This window comes from Curcuma longa, chromosome 1, assembly GCF_044706935.1.
Source record: "Curcuma longa cultivar G26 ecotype Majalengka, Jawa Barat chromosome 1, ITB_CL_G26_1.1, whole genome shotgun sequence".
Lineage (NCBI taxonomy): Eukaryota > Viridiplantae > Streptophyta > Magnoliopsida > Zingiberales > Zingiberaceae > Curcuma > Curcuma longa.
This window is the reverse complement of record NC_133861.1, coordinates 15,622,154-15,635,495: the sequence shown is the minus strand read 5'-3', so window position 1 is coordinate 15,635,495 and position 13,342 is coordinate 15,622,154. Positions and strand designations below refer to the sequence as shown.

The 13,342-nt window shown below is 40.6% G+C and overlaps 1 protein-coding gene and 1 pseudogene across 1 annotated transcript; one reads left to right on the top strand and one right to left on the bottom strand.

Moving 5' to 3' along the window:
* Positions 1–321: 321 nt before the first annotated feature.
* Positions 322–2,013, top strand: LOC141824857 (cation/calcium exchanger 1-like; annotated as a pseudogene).
* Positions 2,014–3,857: 1,844 nt separating this feature from the next.
* Positions 3,858–13,029, bottom strand: LOC141828290 (BTB/POZ and MATH domain-containing protein 4-like). Its single transcript, XM_074715695.1, has 4 exons — positions 12,548–13,029; positions 6,965–7,310; positions 6,594–6,870; positions 3,858–4,264 (listed from the first exon to the last, which is right to left on the bottom strand). The coding sequence occupies exons 1-4, from the start codon at positions 12,925–12,927 to the stop codon at positions 4,080–4,082; spliced, it is 1,188 nt and encodes a 395-aa protein (XP_074571796.1). The 5' UTR covers positions 12,928–13,029; the 3' UTR covers positions 3,858–4,079.
* Between the last annotated feature and the right edge of the window lie 313 nt (positions 13,030–13,342).

Sequence of the window (13,342 nt, the reverse complement as noted above, 5' to 3'; positions counted from 1 at the left end):
TCAGTGTGTATTTATAATTAGTTAACGATTATAAACAAATTATTCTATTTCAATTTGATAAATAAAATAATTATATATTTATTAAACAATATTTTTTATAAGTATAAATTTAATTAAACTTCTAATTACATCATAAAATAACTAATGGCTGAAAGAAATTGCATTACTTGCTTCCAGAGCTTATCCGTGATGCTTCTTAAGAATGGAATAGACGCTCTGCCTTTAATCTGGTTGATGCTTTTCTAGCAGGAGGCAGCATCCTGTTCCAACAAGTTTAGCGTGAGATACGTTAATTCTCTTCAATTTGTTCGTCTTTATCTTAATCCGAAGGCAGAACTTCCTAAGGCAGTGTGTTCTGCTCAAGTTAGTCCATACTTGAATGGCGATCCCTCTCCTTCTTCAACTCTTCTTCAATTCATCTTTTCTGGCTCTAATTCTTTTCTACTTTTCATCTAATCCATGTCTTCAAGAATTCACAAAGCTTCTCCTCAGAGGGTGGGCAGTTCCAATCCAGCCTCGTGATCTCTCCAGTAACCATTGCTATGATCAACTTCACGGAGCCAAGAAGTCACTTTTTACTGGTCTTGACTCTAACGTCTCCCCCAAGGCTACATCAACTACATCTACATCTTCTGCTGTGTCCTTGGCGAGCATCCACTCCTCGGCTATGTCCTCCTAATTCTATGGCTTATTGTTCTCTTTTACCTTCTCGCGGACACATCCGCAAACTATTTCTGCACGAACTTGGAAGGCTTATCAGTGCTACTGAAACTCCCTCCGACTATTGCCGGAGTAACTCTTCTTTCTTTCGGAAACGGAGCGCCCGATGCCTTTTCGAGCATCGTCTCGTTCATGTGCAGTGGCTCTGGCGTCCTAGGCCTCAACAGTGTTATAGGGGGTGCTTTCTTTGTGTCTTGTGTGGTTGTTGGAATCATAAGCATCTGTGTTGGGAACTCTTGCAGCACCACTATCAACAAGTCGTGCTTCATAAGAGACCTTGTGTTCTTCCTATTTGTGCTCCTAGTGCTACTGGTGATTTTAGTTGTAGGGAAGATCAACTTTTGGGTTGCCACGGCTTTCACTTCGTTGTATCTCATCTACGTGTTTTTAGTAGCCGTGGAACACTTGTTCAGAAACAATGATTCATCAGCAGCAGCAACAACTGATCAGGAAGCTCCTCTCTTGGAAATCAGATCAAGCAATGAATCAGATGCCACGAAGAGAAACAGTTTCTACTTCCACAACGTAGTGCAGTGCTTGAAGCTGCCTCTGTCGCTGCCAAGAAGATTGACCATTCCTGATATAAGCGAGGAGAGCTGGTCCAAACCAAGTGCTGTCGCACAAGTGACACTGGCACCAGTCTTCTCAGCAACTCTACTCAATTCCAAGAGGAAGGATGCTGGATCTGAAGAGAGCTTGATAGTTTACATCATCGGTGCAGTCGCTGGCCTTGTGCTGGGCATTCTGGCTTTTGTAAAAACCAACGACAGGCCACCTTCCAGGTTTCAGCTTCCATGGCTTGCCGGGGGTTTCCTGATGAGCGTGATTTGGACCTATCTCTTTGCACAGGAGTTGGTCTCTCTCTTGGTCTCGATAGGGACCGTGCTAGAGATAAGCCCCTCCATTTTGGGGTTTACAGTCCTGGCCTGGGGCAACTCAGTGAGCGACCTGATTGCATGCATGGCAGTGGCACTCCGTGGCAGGCCGGGAGGGATCCAAGTGGCCGTTACTGGCTGCTACGGCGGGGCTATCTTCAACGTCTCGGTAGGCCTGGGGCTCTCCTTTGTTTTCGCTTCGTGGAGTGCGTACCCTTCAGCAGTGAACATCTCAAGGGACCTTGCTCTGTTTCAGACAATGGGGTTTATGGTCGGAGGCCTCCTGTGGGCCTTGGTCATGTTGCCAAGGAGAGGCATGAGGTTTGACAGGGTCTTGGGGATCGGCCTGCTGTCGATCTACCTCTGTTCCTTGTCTCTTAGAATTGTTCAGTATCTTTGATCGCTTCCATTGCGTTGAGTCTTGTTTGTAATCAAGTATGGAAAATTACAATGAAGAAGAACGTTAAAAATTCTTAAACCAACGAATTCGAGCCGGTCTGGTCCAGAGAACCAGTTTGGACCGGGTGTGTCAATAGCGCTATATGTATCGTAGCGTGGTCAATGGCTGCATCGAAGAAAGCGGCGGCGAAGAGAGCCGTCGCGTCCATGGCAGAAGACCTGACCGGGGGAGACGAGAGGAGCAACTCCAACGATTCTACTCAGCCTCCTCCGGTTGGTCGGTTATAATTTGACATGTTAGATACTCGAGAAATGCGGATTTACTCGAATTTGGACGGAGACTTTGTTATCGTTTTTGAAGTTATAGAGAATCGCCATTTGATGTTCTATCTTCTGTAGGGAAATTGATTTGTAGATTCAACGCTTCGATTTCGCAGATTTTGAAATCTATATTTTCCTCTCATATAAGGAGTTCGATCGGATCGGAACAACAAGATAAGGAAAAATTATATCATGGCAGATAAGGTACAAGTAGAAGGTAGTAGTACCTGATAGCATATCAATAACTTCTACAGTGCAAGCTACCTTTGAAAAAATTGGATGCTTTCCTCTTAGGTAATTTTTACTGTAGGTGCGAGAGAAGTAAGTTTCATCCTTCAACCTTGTCCAATGAAACAGAGTAAGTTCCCAACCACCACAACATTTCTCCTCCCTGTTTCTTTCTGAGCACCACCACAATAATTGCATACTAGTCCTTTTAGGATAGAAAATGAATTGGAAGCACTAAGGTTTTTCCAGAAGACTTGAAAGAGTTCATGATGTCTTTGTTGTAGATGCAGCCCAAAACAAAGATTTCCTCTTACGTAATTTTTATTTAGGTGCTAGAGAAGCAAGTTTCATGCCTCACCCAAGGCAGTTTGTTTAATCAAGGTTAACCTTTTCCCGCATGAAACAAAGTCAGGATCCTATGTTCTATTTCCATTATGAACTCTAGGCGCTTTTCCCCACAATAGAGCTTGCTGTAATCCAACATGATGCGCTGTCAGCTCCAAATTGGTATCTTGTGGCATTTCTGCACTTAATGCACCAGGAGGTTTAACAGTTGTACCATCTGATTGCCACCGATCTTACGGTTTTGAAAGATTTGAGAAAAATGTTAAAGTGTGTAGTCGTGGTATGATTTTGTTCTTAAGTGTGTGTATCAAAAAGCTATTTTATGAATATTTGTAAGCTTGTTATGTTGAAGAATTTGTTGTTTTTCTTTTAAAGTTTGAGCTTCAAAAAGCTTTTCTTTTCCAATGTTTGTAATCATGCTTGTTGAACAATATGTTATTGTTATTTCTTCTAAAGTTGGAGTATAAATTCTTTTCTGAATATTTGTAATCATGCTATGTTGAACAATATACAACTGTGGACAAATCAATTGGCATTGTATATGAAAGGGGGAAAAAATTGCTGCTGCTGAAAGTTCAAATGCCTGGGATATGAAATTTATTTTGATTTCTTTACTAATAAATTTTCTTTTGTGGAAATTTTCAGCAATCACCCAACTCCAGATCTTTACAGAAGCCTAAAATCATGAGTCAGCGAAGTTCCAACTATCAGTCTCCGATACATCGGCAAAATATTATCTGTCTTTGCCCTCGTGTTTCTATTGGGAGGAACACTCACCTTCTCTGCAAGATAAATAGAACCTACAAGAAGAGTTTTATGATTACAAAGTCTCTGGTGAAACAACTGAAGCAGAAAGCGAAGCTTCCAGTAGAATCAGCTGGCGTATCAGTGATCAGGAACAATTTTCCTTTTTTTCTTTCTGTTTTTGGGAGACGTGAACACAGATTAACCTTCAAAATGAATCCCGCAAAAAAAAAACAAAAAACAAAAAATACATTTTAGTGAGAATTCCGGAGTCCCACACTTGCACGCGTTCATCTGATGAATTCAGAAATTTGAGTTTTCTACTGGTAATACAAAATATATAACTGGCGACATTGGTTGTGGAACTATCACCCATTAAATGCAACAGCCTAATTTGTTTGTGCCACATTACAGATTGTACAAAATATAACTGCACAATATCGAGCATCACGACCGAGGCCTTACCCTACGGCCGCTGGAGTCCTCACCGTCCGATAGCTGGCCCCAAACGCTCCGGCTCTTACCACCACTGCTGCAGTCCTCTTCCCATCCTGCAATTATCTTCAAGATTTCTGACTGCAGAGACGGGCAATTTTCTTTGAGGTACTCGACTCCACTGGAGCGCATGAATGCTACATGATACAGAGAATTCTGTCATAAGATGAGTACGGTGAAAGAAAAAAAAATGCATAGGAATGCAATCACAAAATTCTCACTTCATTGAATATCCAGTTCTTCCTGAATAATAAGGTTTACCTTTTTTATTAAAAAAATTACAATGCACGTGTCAGGAATTAGGACATACTAAATTGAATACATAACTCTTCAAACAGTTCGTACTTCGTTTAAGCGCCAGATGAAAGGCCATCAAACAAGAAAATATCACTTTTTAGTGCACAGCGAGGGCTACATTGACATTTCATCAAGATGCAATTGGAGGCTCCAAATTTCTTATGTGATCTTTGACAATGAATGCCATGCATTCACTAGACCATGATGTTATAATTATATCTCAGCATGTTAAGGATGTAGAAGAAAGGGAGGAGAATGAATGTTAAATATATAAAATTACAAAAATACCCTCACTTCTTAAATTAGACATTGATTTGGAACAAGGATAATTTGAAAATTAATATTTTAAAATAGGGATAAGATTGAAACAAAAAATATTTTGGGTTCCCTTCCCCTTCATCTTCCTTTTCATGGGTAAGAATGGTTAAAGTTTACCAATCCTTACCTTTCATTTCCTTTAGCACACTCCTCTCTAAATAGGGTTCAAGGTTCCCCTTCCCCTTATTTACCCTTCCCTCACCTCCTCCCGAATAAAACATAAATTGGTAGGTTTTACTCTAAGTAATTGGAAAACAGTTATTGTATCAGCACCCATTCAAGCCATATCCTTTGAAGGGCCATTTTCTCCTATAAACCATCCACGTCTTGTCCTTAAAATTGGGCTTCCATTTATATTTCCTCAGCCACATTATCCTCTGAATGAAATCTATGGGATCTTTCCCTATTGCATTTGCACACAAAAGATCCTAGACATGCATAAAGCTCTTTTTTGTACCCAAAAGTTTAGAATGATTAAAGAATTTCTCAGTGTCAAGATGTGTCCTGGATACCCAACACTAGCATGACAAATGCCTTTGATGTATTATTAAATCAAAGTGTTGCAGTCAAACAAATCCAAACACAGAGAGCAATATAGTCTATATTCTCTGTTTGAGAGAGAGAAAAAACACTATGCCTGTTTCTCGTCTAGATTGTAACACAGAGCCTCAGTTCCTCTTCTTAGATGTTTTTCCTATGATAATGCATAGTATTGTGAGTGATGCAGATGGTAAGGTTTCACCCTCAATCTTCACCTAACATACAAAAAAATTGCTTTCCTTTTTGAGTTTTGCCCATAAGCAACATATCGATGCACTTTGAAATAGACAGTGTAACATTGCTTGTACACAATCAAGTCTAAGAGGGTCAATGTGCAAGTGATGGGCTAAGACAACAAAATGCATATGCAGTGATGAAGCCATGATAGGTTATAAGATTGTACTTTCTATAAGAAATTACCTTCACCCAAACTGACTCAGAAATCTGATAAAGCCATGATAGGTTATAAGCTTCTGTTTTCCATAAGAAACTACCTCATACCCAAAATGACTCAAAATTATGAGGTTATTTCACCTTATTTTCTTTCATATCAAGGATCATTCCGAGAGGTTATTGCACCTTATTTTCTTTCATATCAAGGATCATTCCGAGAGAGAGAGAGAGAGAGAAAGACAGAGAGAGAGAGAGAGAGAGAGTTGATGTGCATAGATTAGAACATATATCTACAAATTACAACCAACTGCTATTTCATTTATGTGTTTGTCGAATCTCTCTCTACCAAAGGATCTAAAATAACAGAACTAATTGGGATATAAAACAAAAACTGGAAACATGTTCGTGAGAGCCAACAACAACTAATTGGATAATATGCTCCTGTCAAAGATAAATTATTTATCCAACTCAACTCATATAATCACAGTCTGAAAAAACTAAATAAAATTTCAACAGAATTTTAATATTCTGGTAAAAATACCAGCATAAGAAAAACCTCAAGTAACCAATCAAGCAAAACTGGAAACCAGAAATTGTTTCTTCTTTTTCTACAAAACACATTATCTAGACTCTACTGCTTTGGAGGGGTACAATGTCTTTTTAGATAAACACTATAGTACACCAGGTATATTGAAGTGGAACAATGGGTGATTTTCTTACACTACCATAAATTAAATAGTTGCATACAGAACTGAATTGGATCCAAAGAGAGCACATAAGAACAAACATTTAGAGAAAAAGCATGCTTAGTGAGACTTCCTATAGGTTATACTGAAATGCTGTATAACCTGAGTAGATACTCATTCAATAGCCTATTAATGAAAAGGACGCAAAACCTCAATAGTAAATGATAAGTACCTCCAAGATTTTCTGCAACATATTTAAGACAAGCAGCTTTAAGTTCTGTAGCATGATAGTGATCAGCTAGTGAAAGAGTGTTGGCAACTGAATCCACACACAAATCCTTGCACAGATGTGCCTCACATAGAAGTCGAAGCCTCTCCAAGCCATACTTATCTGCTGCAGCCAACAACTTTGCAGCCATTCTGCCAGATGGAGAAGATTCAGGGGAGTCTGATTTTGTTGTCTCATCATCTTCTATGAAAGAATCTCTATATATAAAATGCAGCATTGCCTGGTTGGGAACAATGAACCAAAAATGTAATAGCATGCTGGGAATTAGAATAACTCAAGAAAATCAACAGCAATAAGAAAATCAATAGCCTTACCCTAAACACCTTAGGTTCCATATCTGAAATAATAATATTATTCTCCTCATCATTTGGATTCTCATAAAATTGAGATTTAAACACGGGAGATCGTGCAGCTAATACCAATTTATGGGCATGAAATTTTTCCCCAGAAACATCAAAAACCACATCAGAACCTTCCTGCCTATCCAAAAGAGAACCAAAATGTACTCCAATATCAGAATCTGGAACTTCTATAGAGTGTAGCCTAGGTGAGTCCACAACTGACATCACAACACCAACAGTGCAATCAATTTTTAAACAATCATCCTTGAGGTAATCAGACGTCTCGAGAGCAGCACGCCTAAAAAAACGTTTGTAACCCCTGAAAATGTAGATGCAAAAAACCACAATAACATACCAAGAAACCAGGGATGCATGCATCTTCAATAATTGTCGAAATACGCGAACAAATGGAATACTAAAATGAAGCTTTCTTCATAAAACCTCAGAAGAACACCGAATAATTCACACATGTTAAACTTCAAAAGCTACATGTAGTACTAAAAAAAAGAGTTGTATGAGAGCACTTGTGCTAAAATCTTGGAACTGTTTAATATTTCCTTCTATAAACATGTAAAACTCCATACATAAAAATGGCAATCACATGTTTGTCTGTGTTAAAGCCCATATACATATTAGGGTTAAGGTCCATAAAGGTCCTGTTATCTATATATAGTTATATGTAACTATTGGATAATTATGATTCCAAATCCTAATTCGTCACATGGTATCAGAGCGTTAGGGTTTAGGCTACTTCCTCCCTGACTTTTGCCGATTTCTTTCCTCACCGGTTTTTGTTTCCAAGTTTTCCTCTCGCGTGCCGCCGCCGCCAATCCTCCTCGGCTTCCTCCGTCGCCAGGAGCCGCTGCCGCGTCCGTTCCAGCGCCGACTCCCTGTCCCGCCGTTTGGCATCATTTTTTTTGGTAATAATCACGAGCATTTCTCAACATGTCTTCAATAAATGTAAATGCAATAATTATTAATATCACCTTAGATGGTCAGAATTATCCAGAGTGGGCTTTCTGTGTAGAGACTGCATTAAGGGGTTATGGTTTACTTTTTCATTTAAATGAATCTCCACCTGTGCTTAAGAATGATGGTAGTAATGCTGCTGCAATAACAGAATGGCATATTAATGATGGAAAAGTGATGGCTGCCATGGTCAATAGTACTAAACAATCCATGATTATGAGTCTTTCTAAGTTCAAAACAGCTAAGGACATATGGAACAACTTGAAGAAGCGCTATGTTCAGGATAGTGGTGCTCTTTTACATAATCTCATGCAGCAAACTCATGAAATTATGCAGAATGATATGTCCATTGATGAGTACTACTCTGCTTTTGATCGTTTGATGGGATCACTGATTTCCATGATACCAGAGTGTACAACTGTTCCTTGCCCAACACACAAGTTTATTGAAAAGTTTTTCACTTACAGATTTGTTATGGGAGTTCGGGCTGAATATGATTCTATTCGTACACGATTACTTCACAATTCTTCTGATCTCACTATGGCACAGGCATTGTCTGATTTACTTGCAGAAGAAACACGTCTCAAGTCTATGTCTTCTTCTGCATTTGTCTCTCATAGTGTGTTGGCAGCTTCTCAAAGGATCAGTGTACCAAAAAGCTTCTCTTCAGAGCCCTGTAAGCATTGTGGCAAGACTGGTCATCTTCCAGAGAATTGTTTTTCTATTCATCCAGAGAAGTTGGTTGACTATCGTGCACGTCGTGCTGCCCGTGGTACTGCCCGTGGTGCTCGTGGTCGTGGTACTGGTTCCACTCCTGGAGGTTCAGTGTCTATTGCTGCTGCTTCACCTGTTACTGCTCCTTCGTCGTCTTGGGTACTTGATTCAGGGGCTTCTTTTCATGTGACATCTGATCAGTCCCAGTTGGTCGCTTGCAAGCCGGTCACTGATGGAGCTTCTATTCGGACAGCTGATGGTACATCTTGTCATATCACTCACCAGGGTTCACTTTGCAATCCTTATTTTTCTGTACCAAATGTTTCTTTAGTACCTCAGTTATCCATGAATCTTCTTTCGGTTGGTCAAGTTACCGACCAAAATTGTTTTGTTGGATTTGATGACTCATCTTGTTTTATTCAGGACCGTCGAAGCGGGAAAGTGATTGGGACTGGCCATCGCCGTAAAGGTGTTCCTAGCCTTTACATCCTAGATACTTTGCGTCTTCCTTCTTCCATTGAAACTTCTGCTCGTGTGTCATCCGCTACATCGGGTTCTGTTTGTTCTTCCTTCGCCCAGTGGCATCATCGTCTTGGTCATCTTTGTGGGTCTCGACTGTCCACATTAATAAATAAAGGTTGTTTAGGTCATACAACTATTGAGTCTGATTTTCATTGTAAGGGTTGCAAACTTGGAAAACAAATACAACTACCATATTCATCTAGTATTTCTCATTCTGCTAGACATTTTGATCTTATTCATTCTGATGTATGGGGTCCTGCACCTTTTCCTACAAAGGGTGGTCACAAATATTATGTCATTTTTATTGATGATCATTCTCGATATACATGGGTTTATTTTATGAAACATCGCTCTCAGTTGTGTTCTATTTATCAGTCTTTTGTCCGCATGGTTCACACACAATTTTCTACTCCTATTAGAGTTTTTCGCTCTGACTCTGGGGGAGAGTATTTGTCTGATGTTTTTCGTCAATTTTTGTCATCTGAGGGCACTCTTGCTCAGCTCTCTTGTCCTGGCGCTCATGCTCAGAATGGTGTTGCTGAACGCAAACATCGTCATATTATAGAGACTGCCCGCACACTTTTGATTTCATCTTTTGTGCCTTCTCATTTTTGGGGTGAAGCTGTTTCTACTGCTGTCTATCTCATAAATAGACAACCCTCATCCAAACTGTCTGGAAAATGTCCTGGTGAAGTTCTTTTTGGTACTTCTCCCAGTTATGATCATCTCCGAGTTTTTGGATCTACTTGTTATGTTTTGCTTGCACCTCGTGAGCGAACTAAGTTGACTGCACAATCTGTTGAATGTGTTTTTCTAGGATATAGTCCTGAACATAAAGGTTATCGGTGTTATGATCCTTTTTCTCGTCGCATACGTATCTCTCGCGATGTGACCTTTGTTGAGGATCGTCCTTTCTTTTATAACCCCTCTACTCGGCCCTCATATTCTCCCACAGAATCCACATCGTTCCTGTGTCTACCTCCTATCTCATCCTCTGATGATGTCACTACTCCTTCTCATCATATTACCCCTATTCCTGCTCCTTCTATTTCCATCACTCCACCTTCACAGGGGACTACATCTCCTCCTGTACCACCTCCATTTCATCCTAAACCACCTATCACACGTGTATTCCATCGTCGTCCCACAAATCTCACAGTGTCTCCATCTGGTTCTACCACCACGGCCAGTCCTGATATACCTGCTGTTGATGTTTCTAATGATATTGATGAGTCTCATACTGTTCCTGATGAGTTACAGGTTGGTCCAAGATATAATTTAAGAGATCGTGCTACTATTGGTCCCGCTGCCAAGTATGGTTTTACATGTGTGAGTGTCGAGCCATCCACTTACCAAGAAGCTTCTAATATTCCGGAATGGCAACTTGCTATGTCTGAGGAGCTTGCTGCTCTTGATCGTACAGGCACTTGGGATATTGTTCCACTACCATCACATGCAGTGCCAATTACATCTAAATGGGTATTCAAAATTAAGACCAAGTCTGATGGTTCTATCGAGAGATACAAAGCTCGTCTTGTTGCTAGAGGTTTTCAGCAAACTCAAGGACGAGATTATGATGAGACATTTGCACCAGTTGCTCATATGACTACCGTTCGTACTCTTATTGCCGTGGCTGCTACTTCTTCTTGGACCATCTCTCAAATGGATGTTAAGAATGCTTTTCTTCATGGTGATTTGCATGAAGAAGTTTATATGCAACCACCCCCAGGTGTTGATGCTCCTCCTGGTCATGTTTGTCGCCTTCGTCGTGCTCTATATGGTCTTAAACAGGCTCCTCGTGCTTGGTTTGAGCGCTTTGTATCTGTGATACAAGCTGCTGGGTTTTTACCTAGTGATCATGACCCTGCTCTATTTATTCATCTCTCTCCACGTGGACGCACTTTGCTTCTTCTATATGTTGATGATATGTTGATTACGGGAGACGATGTGGAACACATTTCTTGTGTGAAGAAGCAACTTAGTGAGCAATTTCAAATGTCTGATTTGGGTTCACTCAGTTATTTCTTAGGGATTGAGGTATTACATTCGGCAGATGGCTACTACCTTTCTCAGTCCAAATACATACAAGACCTTATTCATAGTTCTGGCATTACAGATAGTCGAACAGCTGCGACACCTATGGATCTTCATTTACAACTTCGTTCTACTGATGGTACACCTCTTGAGGATCCGTCTCGATATCGGCGTATTGTAGGCAGCCTTGTCTATCTCACTGTTACCAGACCTGATATTGCTCATGCAGTTCATATTCTGAGTCAGTTTGTGAGTGCTCCTACTTCCATTCATTTTGGACATTTGCTTCGTGTACTACGGTACTTAAGGGGGACATCTTCTCAGTGTTTGTTCTATGCTCGTGATAGTCCACTTCAGCTTCATGCTTACTCAGACTCCACCTGGGCAAGTGACCCAACAGATCGTCGTTCTGTCACAGGTTATTGCATTTTTCTTGGTTCTTCTCCTCTTGCATGGAAGTCTAAAAAGCAGGTGGCTGTATCTCGTTCTAGTACAGAAGCAGAACTTCGAGCACTTGCCACTACCACTTCAGAGATAGTATGGCTTCGATGGTTATTAGCAGATTTTGGTATTTCTTGTGATGCTCCTACACCTCTTCTGTGTGACAATACTGGAGCCATACAGATTGCCAATGATCCTGTGAAGCATGAACTTACAAAGCATATTGGTGTTGATGCTTTCTTTACTCGGTCTCATTGTCATCAGAAAACAATTGCTCTTCAGTATGTGCCCTCAGAACTACAAGTGGCAGATTTTTTCACTAAAGCACAAACTCGAGAGCAACATCGGCTTCATTTACTCAAACTCAATGTTTCAGAACCTCCACTTCCACCTTGAGTTTGAAGGGGGGTGTTAAAGCCCATATACATATTAGGGTTAAGGCATATAAAGGTTACTGTTATCTATATATAGTTGTATGTAACTATTGGATAATTATAATTCCAAATCCTAATTTTCGTCACATCTTTACATAAGGAAAATTGATTGTGGAGAATGTATGGTGATTCATACACAACAAAGCAGTCCTATGCAACCTTGCTAAATTTCAATTAATTGTGACTACAGTATCCCCTAACATTACCCTCCATAAGTTGCAAAATTTTCCTCAGAATATGGGGCTGACCTACAGTTCTCACCGAAAAATACTATCGGAAGATGCGTATGAAAATCAACAGACTAGTAAGTAAGTTCCACGACTATTGTTTAAGCCACAAAGCAATTCAAGGCTTAGAGAACAAACAACAAACGAATGCAACGATAACCAACAAGGAAATATATGTATTGCAAAAGACAAGAAATGTGCTGTATGACTATTACCACATGCTCCCACGGTATTTGAGAGTATACGGACCGCTCTCGAGAGAACGGTCGAAGTGGCTGTGAACCTTGTGCTTTCCCTTACCGCTCTGGTCGAGGAGCGTGAGCTCAAAGAGCGCCCTCACGTCGGTACCCTCGCTTGCGAGGGCAATGAACACGGACACGTAGGCGGAATTATCTTCGGGGTTCTTCCCGTCGGGGTAGAAGTAGATCGCCCACTCGAAACCACCCACGGAGAAGGTCTCGCTGGCAATGTGTTTGCCGACGCCCATCCCCTTGGCGAGGGAATAACCCTGGATCACGAACTTGTGCGACCCGTTCACGGTCTCCGTCACCGACCGAGAACTCGTCGGGAAGAGCTCCAGCTCCCTGTCCGGCATCCTTCGCAAAAAAGGCTTCGGATGGGGAAAAGCGAGGCGACCGGTGAAGGGGACGGAGCTCGGACGAAGGAATTGGGAATTAGGGCTAACGTATCTCACATCCGATCGTGAAATTTAGAAAGTTTAGGGCATTTAGTTTTTCCGAATCACCCCTCAAAACTTTAAGAATAAGAAAGCAGAGAAAAGTTCATGTTTTTGGTAAATTTACCGACGGCTATTATTTTATTGTATTTTATTTTATATCAAATGACGCTGGCGTTTCTCAATTTGGATCACTTATAAGGGCATGTTTGGTAAGGAGTAATCAGGCTTTAATGTAATCAGGATTACATTACAAGATGATTTACTTTGTTTGGTAACATTTTAGAGATGTAATGTAATGTAATTGGATTACAAAAGAGGAGCCAAGATATGT